Consider the following 15,213-nt stretch of genomic DNA (forward strand, 5'->3'; position numbering starts at 1 on the left):
CCAACAGGAGATCTTTGCTGTGGTGGCCGGGGGTGTGGTGGCACTGAGTGGGGGCCTAGTTCTGCTAGGTAGAAAGAGTTCCATTCACGAACCACTCCCTGCCTTCCAGATGGTCTCACCCAAATGGTCTGGCCAGTAGGCATTGTGTCATACCCTTCAGAAGCAGGAGAGACTGGGATGGTTATTATATTGTTCCTCAGGGGGAAAATCACTTGGAGGAAATACATCAGCGCTTCTGAGTGCGGAGTATTTATTGACATGCAGTTAAAGGAGGCTTTTAAACAACATATATGTATCCCTCTAGTAAGGAATAAATCTACAAACCTATCTCACGACTCCATTTTGCAGTTCCTATTTCCTGAAAGGTATATATATATATATATATATATATATATATATATATGTATATATATATATATATACGTATATATATATATATATATATATATATATACACACAATATATGGTTTAGTAGCTAAGGGATTGGGGTTTTGAGCTGGGATTTTGGAGAAACTGTTTTTAGCCTGTACTTGGAGTTGGGCCAGGCCTAGAAATCTGTTGAAATAGCTTTCTTTAACTGCTAAAATTGGGATGGGTTCGTACCACTAGGATCTTGAGCCTCACTGATGGCTGGGGAGGGCCCTGGAGAAGGGTCCGTGCTGGAGGCCTGGGATGCCTGCGGTTCAGCCTCCTCCGGGCACAGGCCTGAAGCTTGGGGGCTTACGGTCTCACCGCAGAGTGCACCTGCCTACAGGTGGCCCTCCTTGTGGAATAACCTCTGGTTTCCTTCCTGCCTTTGTCAGAACCTGCTCTTGGTCTTCCTGGGAAAGCTTGTATGTATGTGGGGACCTGGGGCGGAGTAGTGAGCAGGGAGTTCTCTGAGGTGGTGCTACTCTTTCTGGATCACAGACGCTGGCACCCCTTCCCCTACTTTGCTCCTCAGCCCCTTGTTCTAGGGAGAAGCCAGAAGCTGCATGCAGGGAGAGGTACAGGTGCCATGTGTGAGTGTGTGTGTGTGTGTGTGTGTGTGGCGACAGCCACAAACTTCAGGGATTGTATGTAAATATGTATGTATGTATTTATTTATTTATTTAAATGCTTATTTTATTTTTGAGACAGAGACTGAGACAGAGCATGAGCGAGGGAGGGGCAGAGAGAGAGAGAAGCAGAATCTGAAGCAGGCTCCAGGCTCTGAGCTGTCAGCACGGAGCCTGATGTGGGGCTCGAACTCATCAACCATGAGATCATGACCTGAGCCACAGTCAGACTCTCAACCGACATGAGCCACCCAGGCATGTCTAGGGATTTTAAATGTCAATTTAAGTTTAACTTTTAGTTAAAATGTATACATGATAAAAAAGCACATAAAGATATACAGTGAAAATGAACATTTCCATGCCTGACCTCTTCAGTTCTGCTCCCCTGAGGCCTCTGTCACATGTTGGGTGCCTAGGCGAGTGTGCCTGTCCTCCTCCCTCCATTATCCCCTTGCTGGTATGCTAATTCCTCTGTTCTGTACTTTGTAAATTTTACTCTAAAGTGTAGCTTTAGTCCATTCTTTTTAACAGCGACCTGTTCTTCCGCTGCATGGTAAACCGTGATTTGCTTTGTCAGCCTCCTATGGATGGACATTGAGGTTGCTTTCAGTACCAATTTGGCTTCTAGAAGCCGAGCTGCAGGATGCCTTGCACATGCTCATAGGTCTGTAATAGGCCACTGGAGGAGGAGTCTAGGCACTGGGTGCTTAACAAGAAAGGAAGCATGTTGTTTTGATTCGGGAGAGGGGGGAAGGAAGGTTTCCAAGTTTTTCTTTCTTGGAGGGATCTTGTATTTACTTCTGCAGACAGAGTCCAGGGCTGGAGGGGAGACTGGGGTGCTGGTGTCCTGGTTTCCACTGCAGTCTGTTTTGGTTCAGCTCAGGTTATCCAGCCTCCACGGAGCACCTGTTGTTTGCGTCCGTTGGCTGTGCCCTGTGCGCGCCCAAAAGTGTGATACAAGAGTTCGAGGAGGCAGCCAGTGCCAGATGAGGTCTGGGGAGGGAGGAGAGATTTCGAATATGTGGGTATGACCAGGCCCAGGAGTGTGCGGGACTTGGGTGGGGGGCTGGGGGCGTGAGCCTGGAGTCTTGGCTGAGAAGCCAGCGGGGGCTGGGCATTTGCTTTCTCCCTCAGTTTTGGGGGTCGCTGTGAGGGTCAGGCATCCTGTCGTGGCCTCCTTGGACTTTCTGTGGCTCTGGGATCCCCGTCTCCTACCTGCTTTGCAGCCCCAGCTTCGTCCACCCTGTGATTTTAAAGGCCTATGTGTAAGGCACCTGGTGTAAATGGGCTTTCTCTTTGGAGCAGGTGCCATCCTTTCAGAGCAGAAGCGGGGGGGGGGGGGGGGCGGTGAGGGCAGCTGAGTGTTTCCTCCTGGCTTGGGTTGGGGAGAGGGAGGGTGGAATATGAGAGACGGTGCACGTGGGAGCCATCCCCTGGCATCCTCCTGGGAGTTCTGGGAGCTCTCTGGCTGTTTCCCCATCCCCGTGGCCACCGTGTGCCTCCGAAGTGACCACAGTTTTTCCCTTTGTCGCTCTGGCTGGGCAGGGCTAGAAGTGGGGAAGTTTTAGGGCTGGCTGGCAGATAGCCCTCCCTAAATAGAAAGGTGGCTGTTGTGACCCTGATCTGGTGGGTTGGATGCCTGTGCCCCTGCCCTGTCTCTCTCACCATTGCTATTACTTGCTGCCCCTATGAGAAGTCCAGAGCTTTCCATGCCCACAGCTCTGTTGTATGAGGCTCTGGGGCCTGGGCAGCACAGAAGTTCCTATTGTGGCCGGGTGGCAGCTAGGGCTGACCTGTAGGGCTAAGGAGGTGGGGCCTGGGGCCTGACAGTGGAGCTATTCACAGGCTCTGCCCTGGTTTCCTGCTGCCTCCCATTGTGAATTTTTTGAGCAGGGGAGGGGAGGAGGAGAGGGGGTGGCCAGGGCTGCTATTGTTGCTGGCAGCAGGAGCCCATTATGCTCACAGAAGTCTTTGGTAGACCGATCTTAGCCACTCCGGGACCCCTTTTGTGTTTTGTGATGCTGGCTGAGCTGCCCAGCCTGGACTCTGCCCTCTCCCAGTGCTCCCTGCCCTCCAACCCCCCCCCCCCCCCCCCCCCCCCCCCCCCCGCCGCCATCCCTGGAGGTCTGGATGGGCCCTGCTCTTCCTGGGTACCTCCATCAGGATCTCCATTCCCCTCTCTCAAGTCTCCATGCTGTGCTCGGAGCCACCCCCCTCCCTGGGAAGAGTTCTGAGCAGCTGGGCAAGGAGTGGGGGTGCCTGGTCTCTGTCCCATCAGCCACCTGCCTGCCTGCTTGCTGCCTCTGGGAGTGGGTCCTGCCTGAGCTCTCCTGGCCCAGCTGTGCCCTTGGATGGGGGTCAGGTGCATGCCTGGGATGCTGTCAGTCTCGAAGGCTCCCCTCTCCTTTGTACCTCAGTGCTCGGCCCAGTGTCCCCTGTTCCTCCCTGGAGTACTCAGATGCAGAAAAGCTTGCTTGCTAGCCGGCTGGCCTGGAGCCTTCACGCTGCCTGAGCCACGGCCATTTTCCTTTGTTCTGCCGTCTCCGGACTCTTGAATCTCAGGCAGGCAGCAGGCTGGGCAGGCAGCCGGCGGCAGGCGGTGGGTGTGCAGCACCAGCGGAAGCCCTTACGACATGAGTCTTTCCACTGAGCCAAAGGCATTCAATTCCCTGGCTGCACTCAGTTCCTCCAGCTGCACCCCTGTCTCCCCAGGGGTGTTGAGATCTCTGTTTGGTTAGAGAAGGTCACCGCCTCTTACTGGATCAGTATCATGGTGACTTGTACAGTGGGGACTGAGAGAGGTCCCACCTGTTTGTGGCCACTGCGGGTGTGAGAGAGGGGGAGAGAGAACACACAGCGCCTTGGGAATGCTAGCCTCCTGGTCTTTGGCAGAAAAAGCTACTCCCAGGTACCAGGTATGGTCCTCCTTTACCTCCTGGCACCCTGTGATGAAGTCTGTGGAGGAAGAGCTCTTGGCATTAAGTGGCAGGGGTGGTTGAGTTTTTTTTATTTTGGTCTCTGTATGTCTGTGGGGATTTTTCTCCCAATTGAGGGGACCTGTCCCTTGTCCCTGTGTCTCACCTCCCCCAGTTTTTGGTTGGCACAATAAGCTTCCTCCTGGGGGGCTGGTCTCACCCACGTGTGGAGTTTACAGGCAGAGCTGAGGGCTACTCCCTGGCACCTGTTCCTGGAGTTGTGCCCACCCCAAACCAGAAATCTCCTGCTTTCTAAACTCAACCACAGCCAGAATCTGTAATAGTCACCTGTCTTTGAAGTAGAGTTGCTTTGCATGAGCACTAGTAACTTTCTCTGTTTTTCTTTTGTTTAGTATTTTATTTTACCCTTTCAAAACCCGTCCATCCTTGAGATCAGCCTGGCTGATTGTAGGGGAGGAAAAATAATTTTCCTCCTGCCCTTCATGGTTCTTGGCTGAGACCTCCTGTAATAAAAGACAGATTAACAGGAGAAAAACAAACAAGTTTAGTAACATGTCCACCTCCTGCATGCATGAGAGATCCAGGAAAACTTGAGGAACTTCACGAAATGGCCCATGCCATCACCTTTTTCAGCTTAAGACACAAGAAAGATGGTTGGGGCTGGGGTGTGTGTGTGTGGTGTGGGGGGGGTTGGGTGGGGAAGACCTGGAAACAGGGTAAGGTTGTTATGCAGATTTAAGTTTGTGTCTCCTTTGATAAGAATATCTTGTGATTTAGTGTCACCTTTATCTTCCTGGTGCTGAGAGCAAACACCCTTCCAAATGGAGATTTCCCTTGTAAATGTAAATTTCCCTTCGGTAACTTCTATGCCGGTTTTCAGCTCTGCTCCTGTGCCTGCTGTTTTAAAAAAAATAACAAGATCAAGATAATCCTTATGCCAAAGAGGCAAGTTTCGGTGTGGCAGATTCTGCTTGGTCCCTCATTAGCCAAGTCTCACAACTTAGGAGGTGAGTTCCAGCCCTGGACAGGGTTGCACTTTGGAGTATCATTTTAGCAAATGTTGTACAAGACTCAGCAAAAAAGAGCGAAGTTAACTTTCAAATGCATTGAAACACAGGCGCTGCTTTTCCGGTAGCTGGACCCGGGCAGGGTTAGGAAAGCTCACGATTGGGGCACGGTGCTCTGGAAAAAGCACATGGAGGTAGAAGGCTGGGGTTGAGTCCCACCTGTGCCACTGGCTCTTTCCGAGGTGACCTTGGCAATTCATTTCCATGGGTGCCTGTCTCTGGAAAATGGAAGGGTTGCACAGATGAACTTTGGAAACTTTTTAGCTGTGACTCTTTGAATTCTTTGAATCTAAATCCAAAATGGCTGCTCACTACCTTGAGAGCCCCTCTTGCCAACTCGGGATCTTTTGGGGAAGAAATGTTACCAGATGGGATTAAGGAGGCCATTTCTTCCTTAGGTTCTTGAGGGAGTCACCCCACAGATGTCCATCGTTTTTCACAGGGAAACCCACTCACCCTGAGGCCTGCCCTACACTGTCAGTTCTCAGGGGCTGGGTGTGGCAGGGCGGGAGTAACTCTTCTCTTGGAAGGGCCACATCCTTTCAGTGAAAGGGGAGTTGCTGGGGGAGGAGGAAAGTTAAGCTCTTCATTTGACCTTCCCTTCAATGGGGCCAGCCTGTTAAAAGTAAAAACAGGGTGCCTGGGTGGCTCAGTTGGTTGAGCTTCCGACTTCGGCTCAGGTCATGATCTCACAGTTCGGGCTGTGTGCTGACAGCTCGGAGCCTGGAGCCGGCTTCAGATTCTGTGTCTCCTGCTCTCTCTGCCCCTCCCCTGCTCGTGCTTGCTCTCAAAAATAAACAAACATTAAAAAAATTAAAAATAAAAGTGAAAACAAAATGCTTGAGATAGAGACACCTTCTGTACGTAAATATCCCCTTTCCTCATCTGGCGGGGGCGGCTAGGTTTAAATTTTACCTTTATTTTGTTGTAGATTCCAGAAGGCGACACCACCCTTTCACTGGTGCCCCTTTAGGGTTGGTTCCTGGCCCTTTATCTGCCTTTCCCCACCCAGCCAACATCCCCTGGGCCTCTTGTGCCTGCGGCCCAGTGGCTTTCCTCCCATTGTCTGCCACGCCAGGATCAGCCTCTGTGTCACTGCCCTAGGCCCTGTGTTTATGCCCTGCGTCACAGGAGGCCTTCGGTCTTGGTAGACGCCCAAGAGGCAGGGAGTCCGGCTTCACCAAGTCCTTTGGTTAGCGTAGCTTCCAGAGCTGTGAAATGGGAATAAAAATAACCTGTGCGGATCCAGGGGGATGCACTAAAATACCGCACAAATCGCAGAATTAACGCACTGCTCCAGGAACGCGGACCGTGTCCCCGGAAACATACTCCCAATAAAGGTGGCCAGGCTCTCCTCCCCGGACTTGCCCTAATGGTTGTTTTTCTTCTTGAGTGCTGTGGCTTTTCTGATGGACACCTCACACCCTCTCTGTTCAAAGCACGGCCCCCAGGCCTGTCTCTGGGCCACAGTGGCAGCACCTGGGAGCTTGTTGAGAGGCAGCCTTGACATTTTAACCAAATTCCCAGGTGATTTGCATACACTTTCAAGTTTGAGAAGCCCTGGCTCAGACACCTCTGTTCCGCCTGCCTGTTGCTCTAGCACCTTCCTTAGTCTGTTTTGTGGTTTTTGCAGACCTCACCCTCTTGCCCTCCTGAAAGTTGTCCACTTGAAACAAGTCTGGCAACTCCGACTCCCCAGCACCTGCCATCTGGGGTGTGCAGTTTCTGGAGGTATCCCTGGGTGCCGGGTGGGGAGGCCGGGGTGGGGAGGCCGGCGGAAGCGGGGGGCGGGGGGGTGTCTCGGAGGGAGGGCTGGGGCCCCGAGAAAGCCCCCCTCCCCTTGGCTGGCAGCTGTGGGCACCTCCCCCAAGCTTGCTGGCGAGGTCATCTTTGGGGCACAGAGCCCAGGGGGTAATTGGAGCCCTCCTTTGTGAAAGGGTGGCAGGGAGCCTCTCTCAGCCATCTGGTGCCACTTGCCCCGCCCCGCCTGTCCCAGCTGGACGACAGGATCAGAATCAGGTTGTAAACGTTGTTTTCTTGTAGAAACACAAAACATCCCACAGAAAGATGTTTTGGTGTATGTCGAAGTTAAAAGCAGTACTCCAGAAAGGGGACTATAAATTTTTTTTTTTTGTAGCAGAGAAAAGTTGAATCTGGCCTTCCTGATGTCGCTAGGATCGCCTGCCCACCTCCTGTGTTCTGGTGGGGTGTGTGGGGGTGAGTGCTGCTGGGTTGGAGGAGAATGGGCTCCCTGCACAGCTGCTGGGGCCCCCCCTGGCCTTCAGGGACTCCGTGTAGGGACTGAGCGGGACTGAGCGCTGATCTCAGACCCCTCTCAGCCTTTTCAGCAGTGTCCCACCATTGATTTGCATTTCTTTAAAAAAAGAAATCTCTCCTCCCACCCCCCTCCATTCCTTTCCTCTTTATGTTTTCAATGCATGACGTTTTATTTATTTTTTTTTCTAGCAGGCTTCACTTTTCTTAGCTTGTTTGGGAAGTTTGTTTTGTTTTCTTTGCTCTGTGAACCTTTCTCCCCCGGCTGTTTGCATTGCTGGGAGGAGGCCAGAAGCCAGGCTCTGTCCTGACCTTGGAGCGTTCCCTGACGGGAGCAGGATTACGGGGTGCTCCCAGTGCTGTCCTTGGAGAGAAGTGGGTTGGTCGTCTTAAAACACTGCATACTGTAGCGTGGGCTGTGCAATTTTGCGTAGAGGGGTTTTTTAACATTTTAGAAACAATCTTTCTGTGTTTCAGGCATGGAAAATGGGAGGAAAAGGAGGCAGTGCGTGTCATTCTGAGTTCTCTTACATAGTTTTTTGTTGGGGGAGCGCAGGTGGGGGTGGGGCAAACTCCACAGAGAACATTTCAGGTCTGCATTGGACGCGCAGGTCAAATCTTTGCAGCGCGCTGGAGCAGCTCCCCTAAGGGCTCCGGAGACTCCGTTATGGGAGCAGAAGTGACTTCTCCCTGCGAGGGGACTCACTCATCACGCGGAACATCTGTGGCGTGCAGGGCCCCAACTCTTTCCCCTCTGCAGGGGCAGCTGCTCTGGCGTGTCTTGATCCCATCTGCAGGGCCTGGCCCAAAGCTGGGGACACACCTGGGGCTGTGTTGATAATCGCCTCGGATAGTCTTGGGGGTGAGAGACAGTTGGTCGCTCTGTGTTACGTGGTGGTGTGGTGTCCCCGTCTCAGGGCAAGTTGGTGACTGTCTAGATGTGGAGCCCTCCTGTCGTTCACGATGAAACCACCAGCTCTGTGGTGCCTTTCCTGACCAGCTTCCCACCTCGTCCTTCCTTCCTGTGCACGATCCTGCCCTCCAGCACCTACCTGACTCACTCCGTCCCTGGTAGAAGGAAGTGTGGCCCGAGTCCCCTGAGTCAGGCACCCGCCCCACTGTGAGCTCTTCACCCCCACGGCCTCATTCGGGGTGCCCCGCACGCAGCAGGTGTCCAGACTCGTAGGATCAAGTCCGAGGTGTTGTGTCTCCCACAACAAAAGCCTTTTCACCGGGAGGGACTGGCCTAGCGAGTTTGTGCACTGATGGATTGCTTGCCACCTCATCCTCAGTCTGGGGAGCCCTTGCCTCAGGCCCTTAGTTGAGAATTTCACAGTGGACAGAGGGCCCAGCTTGTTGGCCTCCTGGGTTCTTGTCCACGTTGAAGATGTCTCTGTGAACTGGGCCCAGATTTTCCACATCTTGTGTGCAACCGGCTTCTGGGTGTAGGCGTTTCAAATGCAGTTAGGGTTTCAGAAATAGGCCTGCCGTGATGATCGCGGGGCACAGGCCCCCCCCCCCCCCGCCCCCCAATCCTGTGAGCCGGCAGCTTCACCTTCCCTGGCAGAGGGCAGAGCAACTGAGAAGGCAGGAAAGTGCCAGGCTTCTTGCACCTAGCTTTTTGAGAAGGTGCGGGGGCAGCAGCTGTGGGTGACTAAGTCCTGCCTCACCTGGGTGGGCCTGCACCACCTCGATGGTGCTCCTGTAGTTGGATGAATGCCTGATGAATCATGTTCAAGATCTCGGGGCCCCAGACTTGCTTTCTGTGCTAGTGCTTTATTTCTTTTTTGTTGTTGTTGTGGTTTTTGTTTTTGTTTTGTTTTTTTAAGGGAAATGGCCACAAGCTCTATGCTTTGACTTGAGGCCCGTTATTTTGTGGAATCTCCCTTAATTGGAATTTCTTGGATTCTTCCTTATGATTGGACCCATGTTATGTATTTTCATCAGGAATACCACAGGAATGAGGTGTCCTTCTCAGTGTTTCCCCTCAGGCGGGATGGATGTTGGCTTGACTCATGACTGGTGAGGAAAAAAGTGATGACTTAGTTAACAAGGTACTATCTGCTGGGTTTCTCCACTGCTGAGTTACTATTATGTTCTCTGTAATTTATAAGTGTCCTATGGGGAGATGCTTTGAGATAATGTAAACATGTTGTTTCTCATCAAACTTTTATCAACTGATTTTAGAGCCTGTTACCGTCTTGAGTGTTTGTATCCCCCAAATTCACATATTGAAATCTAATGTCCGATTTGGCAGGCCTTTGGGAGGTGCTTAGGTCATGAGGACTCCATCCTCAAGAGGATTACCACCCTTAAAAGAGACACCACAGAGCTCCCTTGCTCCTTCCACCATGTAGGGGACACAGTGAAAAGGTATCAGCTTTGAACTAGAAAGGAAGAAGGCCCTTGCTCGACCATACTGGTACTTGATCTTGGACCTCCAGAACCATGAGAAATAAATTTCCATTCTTTTTTTTTTTTTAATTTTTTTTTTTTTAACGTTTATTTATTTTTGAGACAGAGAGAGACAGAGCATGAACAGGGGAGGGTCAGAGAGAGGGAGACACAGAATCTGAAACAAGCTCCAGGCTCTGAGCTGTCAGCACAGAGCCCGACGCGGGGCTCGAACTCACGGACCGCGAAATCATGACCTGAGTCAAAGTCGGCCGCTTAACCAACTGAGCCATCCAGGCGCCCCTAAATTTCCATTCTTTATAAGCTACCCAGCCTGTGCGGTTTTGTTGCAGCATCTGGAACGGACCAAAAAAGAACCCACTGATGATCCTTGATGGAAGATTCTTGACAGATCTTTATGTCATGGTTGCCAAATGGTGATATTTTAATTCCGTTAATTCCTTCTGCACTTGTCATTTGGCATTCTGCTAAAGAGGAGCTTTCTTGGGGCACCTGGCCGGCTCATTCGGTTAAGCATGTGACTCTTGAACTCTTCAGGTTGTGAGTTGGAGCCCCACATTGAATGGAGAGGTTACGTAAAAATAAAACCTTTTTTGGGGCGCCTGGGTAGCTCAGTTGGTTGAGCATCCGACTTCGGCTCGGGTCATGATCTCGTAGCTTGTGGGTTTGAGCCCCGCATCGGGCTCTGTGCTGACAGCTCAGAGCCTGGAGCCTGCTTCGGATTCTGTGTCTCCCTCTCTCTCTCTGCCCCTAACCCACTCACATTCTGTCTCTGTCTCTCTCAAAAATAAATAAACATTAAAAAAAAAAAATTAAAAAAAACAAACCATTTTTTTTATTTAAAAAAAGAGCTTTCTCTTCTCCACTTGTTTATTTATCCATTTATATGTATCAGAGTGGACTCAAGGATTCTTATTTTACTCAACGAATTAAAAATCCATTACTATTATCGTTTATTCTGATGCTCAGATTCTTCCAGATTTTGCCAGTGAGAGTTCCTCCAAACTGACTGCTTTGAAGGACAGCTCTTAAAAATGTGAATTTCTAGGTCTGCCACACTTCTATTGAACTAGTCTCCCTGTGCAGTTTGGAAAAAGCTCCTTGAGTGATTCTGATGTTCTTTGGAATCTGGGATCAGCTGGACGAGACCCATGATTTTCAAGTGTGCTCCTCACGGAACCTCCTCTTTCTTCCCAGACACCTGACACAAGCAACCTGCTCTGCCTGTCTTCATGCTGGGTTTCTGGGTCAGAATTTCTTTGAACAGAAGCTCCTGTAGCTCAAAAAGTAATAAAAATAGTAAGTTTGAAAATCATTGGATTAGGTGACCTCCATTCTAGGCCCGGCACTTTTCCCGCTGAGCCCTCGCCTCCCTGCTTCCCTCCTTTGACCCACTTCTGTCCCTCCCTCTGCTTCTTTCCCAGCAACAGCACCGGTGTAGACAAAGGTCTCCTCTCACCAGATCAACGAGGAGGCCCCTTGGCGCTCCTTAGACTCAGCAGGATTTGGGTTGTGGGTTTTGGTGGTGGAAACTCATAATGCTGTTTGCTAAGTTCAAGGTTTCATACAGGAAACTAGGTGCTTAGAACCCTAGGCCCATGGCGGGGGGGGGGGGAGCCTGCTGGGGCTCAGAGCTGGTAGCCTAGGCTTTCCTGGACCTCCACATGGAGGCCATCCCTTGGGCCTCTGGTCTCCGAACTCTGGGAATCTCCCTTTCCCACACCTGTGTGCCAGGGGCTCAGTGCTTGTGATGCCATGATAAGGGAGGGTGGCCCACCCTTACCCCTGTGTGACTTTGTAGTGTCCTCCCCTGAGGAAGAGTCAGACTTCTGGATACCTCTGAATGGCTGCTGCCAATGTGTCCAGTTTGCACTGTTTCTGGCAGACCCTGGCCATGAGGAGTTGGGTCCTAAGTAGAGTAGGACAGAGACACTTCTGACCCTGAGGGTGACTCCGAGACGTTGAGCTCCGTGGATCTGAGCCTTCCTCCCCTTAGTGGGTGGCTGTGCCTTGGGGCTGAGGTCACAGGTTCATTCCTGTGGACAATGAGGCAGCCTACTCTGGCCTGCCTTTGTGATCCTCTCTCTCACTGGAACCTGTTCCCCTTCCATAGTCACCATTCCTATCCTTGACTTGTCACCTTAGGCCTACCTGTTTCGTTGGCCCGAGAATGTTCCCCAGCACCCAGTGGGCTCTGAGGACTCTCTTCTCGGGTGGTAGGAATGTCTGAGGCTTAAGATGTGCTACTTGGAGATACAGCCAGGCCCCCAGCTCCCTTGGGAATATGGCTGCCCTTCACTGGCATGGGCCTGTGACTTGAAAGCCAGGTGGAAAAGTTGAGTCTTGGTGAATGGCTGACTGGAGAATGAGTGAGAGAGGAGACAGCAAGGGTAATGGGGGTGGGGTGGGGAGGGCAGGTTTCCAGCTCAGGTTATGGATGGACAGTGCTATCCAGGTACAGCATAGTTCAGCTGAGATCTCTGCTTAGGATTTCACATGGCCCACATCTAGGTGTTGGCAGGGTTGCGTTCCTTTCTGGAAGCTCTGGGGAATAATGTACTTCCAGGTTCATTCCAGTTATTGGCAGAATTCAGTTCCTGACTGTTGCAGGACTGTAAAGGTAGCCAGGGCTACCCTTATCTCCTGCTCTGTGCACATGGCTCCTGGATCTCAGATCCAGCATTATGTACTGTGTCCTTCTCATGCTTGGAACCTTCCAGATTACTTTTGCCCTCAGCTGGTAGAAAGCTCTGTTTTTAAGGGCTCACATAATTCCATTGGACCCACTCTGGTAATTTCACTATTTTAAGGTTAGTTGATCAGTCAGTCTTAGTTACATCTGCAAAGTTTCTTTTGCCCTTTCTTTTATATGGTGATAAGTTATGCTTCCTGGTTTTTCACTTTGCTCAGTAAAAAGATGGCAACTAACAATATTTTGAAGTCTTCCTAGACATCTGGGTAAAATTGGTGGGTCGAGTGGACACGCTTAATTTTACTTTATCGTAGAATCTCACAAAAGTTAAGATAAAGGGGATTTTTAAAAAAATCTGTATGAGGATAGGGGGGATGGGAAAGGAAACAACAAGAAACAATTTGCAAGCCAGTGATGGATGAGTGACCCAGTTTAAAATAGAGAAGTTGGGGGGCACCTGGGTGGCTCAGTTGGTTAAGTGCCTGACTCTTGATTTTGGCTCTGGTTATGGTCTCATGGTTCGTGAATTTGAGGCCCGAGCTGGGCTTTTGTGTTGATAGTGTTGGGCTTGCTTGGAATTCTCTCTCTCTCTCTCTCCCTCTCCCTCTCCCTCTCCCTCTCCCTCTCCCTCTCCCTCTCCCTCTCCCTCTCCCTCTCCCTCCCTCTCTACCCCTCCCCAACTGGCACTAGCATGTGCCCTCTCTCTCTCAAAAATAAACAAACATTAAAAAAATTAAAAAATAATGAGAGAAGTTGGTGTCACCACCCACATTGTTATTTTCGGGTGTGGTGCAGAGGAGCATCTGAGGTGGCTAAATGTAAGAATTCTTTGAAAGCGGCTGATGTGGTTGGATACCTGGATTGCTTTCCTTCCTCCGTGATGTTTGGTGATGCCCTCTTCCCTTTAGCTGGACATTGGGGATTTATTCTGCAGAAGAAAAAACCAGGGACCTGTGAAACCCCAGGTATTCCTGGAGGTGCATATGGAGACCACATTCATTCCCCAGCATTCTACTTCCATTTGGCTTCTCAAACACTGAGGACAGCCAGCCCCCTTCCTTCCAGGTAGGAGCTTAAAAGAGACCTCACTGGGGAACCTGACTGGCCGCAGAGGAAAGAATTAACGATGTCAACAACAAGGTTTCCCCAGCAAATGGCCCAGCCCGATCATCTTCACAAAAACTCACCTGCCCCAGGACTCAGTGCTTCCAGTTAGTTTTTAGGCATTTACTCTTCCTCATGAGGATTACTAAGGATTATTAACACCTGAAGAAGGTGCCTAACATGAAAGGAAGCAAAACAAATAGGAAAAAAAAAAAAGGCCACTTGGAAGAAACATGCTATTTAGAGGGAAGAACATTTTGAAAAAAATTAGACATTTTCTCAGAGATCAGAGAAATTTTGTATCCATGAAGTAAGAACAGGCTGCTACAAAAAATATTTTGAAAACAAAATTATTAAAAGTTTAAAAAATGAGGGCAGGACAAAAATATCAGAACAATTAGAGAATCAAGTTGAAGGAGTTCTTCCAGAAAACAAAAAAGATGAAGAGATGGATAACAGAGAGAAGGATCATGCAGGGTTTCCGTATCCACTAATAGGAGTTACAGAGAGAGAGAGAACAGAGAAAAAAAAAAAGTAAGAATGGGAAAATCATCAAGAAAAAAAATTTCCTAGGCGGATATTGGTTTCCATATTGGAAGGACTCCTTGGATGTTGAACCAAGTGGGTGAAGGTGAACCCAGACCAGTACCCTGAAATTTCAGTATGCTGGGGAGAAAGGGATGATCCTACAATTTCATACAGAGAAAGAAACGCATCAGACACACAGATGGGGAACCTGAGTGGCTTCACGGCTTCTCAATACGCTGGAATGTAGAAGATGTAGAGTGATGCCTTGTCATTCTCTGTGAAATTGATTCCCAATTCCGTTCACATGCTTTTGTTCAAGAGTGAAGGTAGGATAAACCTGTTTTCAGATATATAGGGTTCAAAAAACTTGCCTTTTGCACTGAAAGTTTTCTCCACCAAGGTGAGCAAAGACTGGATCTCTCGTGGGCTGTGTCCCAAATTGAGGTAAAGGGAATTCTGGGTACCAGTCCAGATCGAAGCAGCTCCATAAGCTCCAGGAGAGTTTTCTTCTGGAAGAAGAAATACAAACAGAACATCTGCTGTTAGTGAACTTAACTGAGAGGAGACTTGGACAACTGGCATTGAATTTGGGGTTGACTATGGATAAATTTATAGGAAATTAAACAAACAGAAAAATAAGAGAATTGTTAACTCCAGAGAACAAAAAGTTGTGCAGGAAAAGTAATTATGATTTATATGGCTCTCCCTGATGTTAGAAGTGGTCATGATAATGTAAACTCTGAAAGTCACTCTAGCCATTGCTAGAGTTTAACTGTAATTGGAGTGGAGATACAGGAAAGGAGAAGGATGAGGGAGCTTGGTGGGGGGCAAGTGGTTTCTATAGGAGTAAATAGAGTGGGGTGCCTGGGTGGTTTCATCGGTTAAGCATCTGACTTCAGCTCACGTCATGATGTCACGATTCGTGAGTTCGAGCCAGCGTAGGCTCCCTGCTGACAGCGTGGAGCCTGTGTCCGATCCTCTGTCCCCCTCTCTCTGTCCCTCTGCCAAGGGCAGAGGGTGTGTGTGTGTGTGTGTGTGTGTGTGTGTGTGCATACAGTACATATGTGCTCACTCTCTCACACAAAAATAAACATGAAAAAAAAAGTTACATCGTCACCTTCCAGGGTAGGAAGTAGGTAGGTAATACCTAAAACTGAAA

At 49.9% G+C, this 15,213-nt stretch overlaps 1 protein-coding gene across 4 annotated transcripts in view; it reads left to right on the forward strand.

Annotated features, from left to right (window-relative positions):
* The window catches only part of TSPAN14 (tetraspanin 14), a 57,144-nt gene that overhangs the window by 7,588 nt on the left and 34,343 nt on the right, over positions 1–15,213 (forward strand). The window contains exon 1 of one of the 4 annotated variants that reach the window (XM_053207784.1): positions 5,643–6,772. The exons of the other annotated variants lie outside the window; for them this stretch is intronic. Coding sequence (XP_053063759.1) covers positions 6,451–6,772 — 322 coding nt within the window. The 5' untranslated portion in view covers positions 5,643–6,450. Of the gene's footprint in view, positions 1–5,642; positions 6,773–15,213 lie in introns of those variants that run through there. 4 annotated transcript variants of the gene reach the window in all.

This window comes from Acinonyx jubatus, chromosome D2, assembly GCF_027475565.1.
Source record: "Acinonyx jubatus isolate Ajub_Pintada_27869175 chromosome D2, VMU_Ajub_asm_v1.0, whole genome shotgun sequence".
Taxonomy (NCBI): Eukaryota; Metazoa; Chordata; class Mammalia; order Carnivora; family Felidae; genus Acinonyx; species Acinonyx jubatus.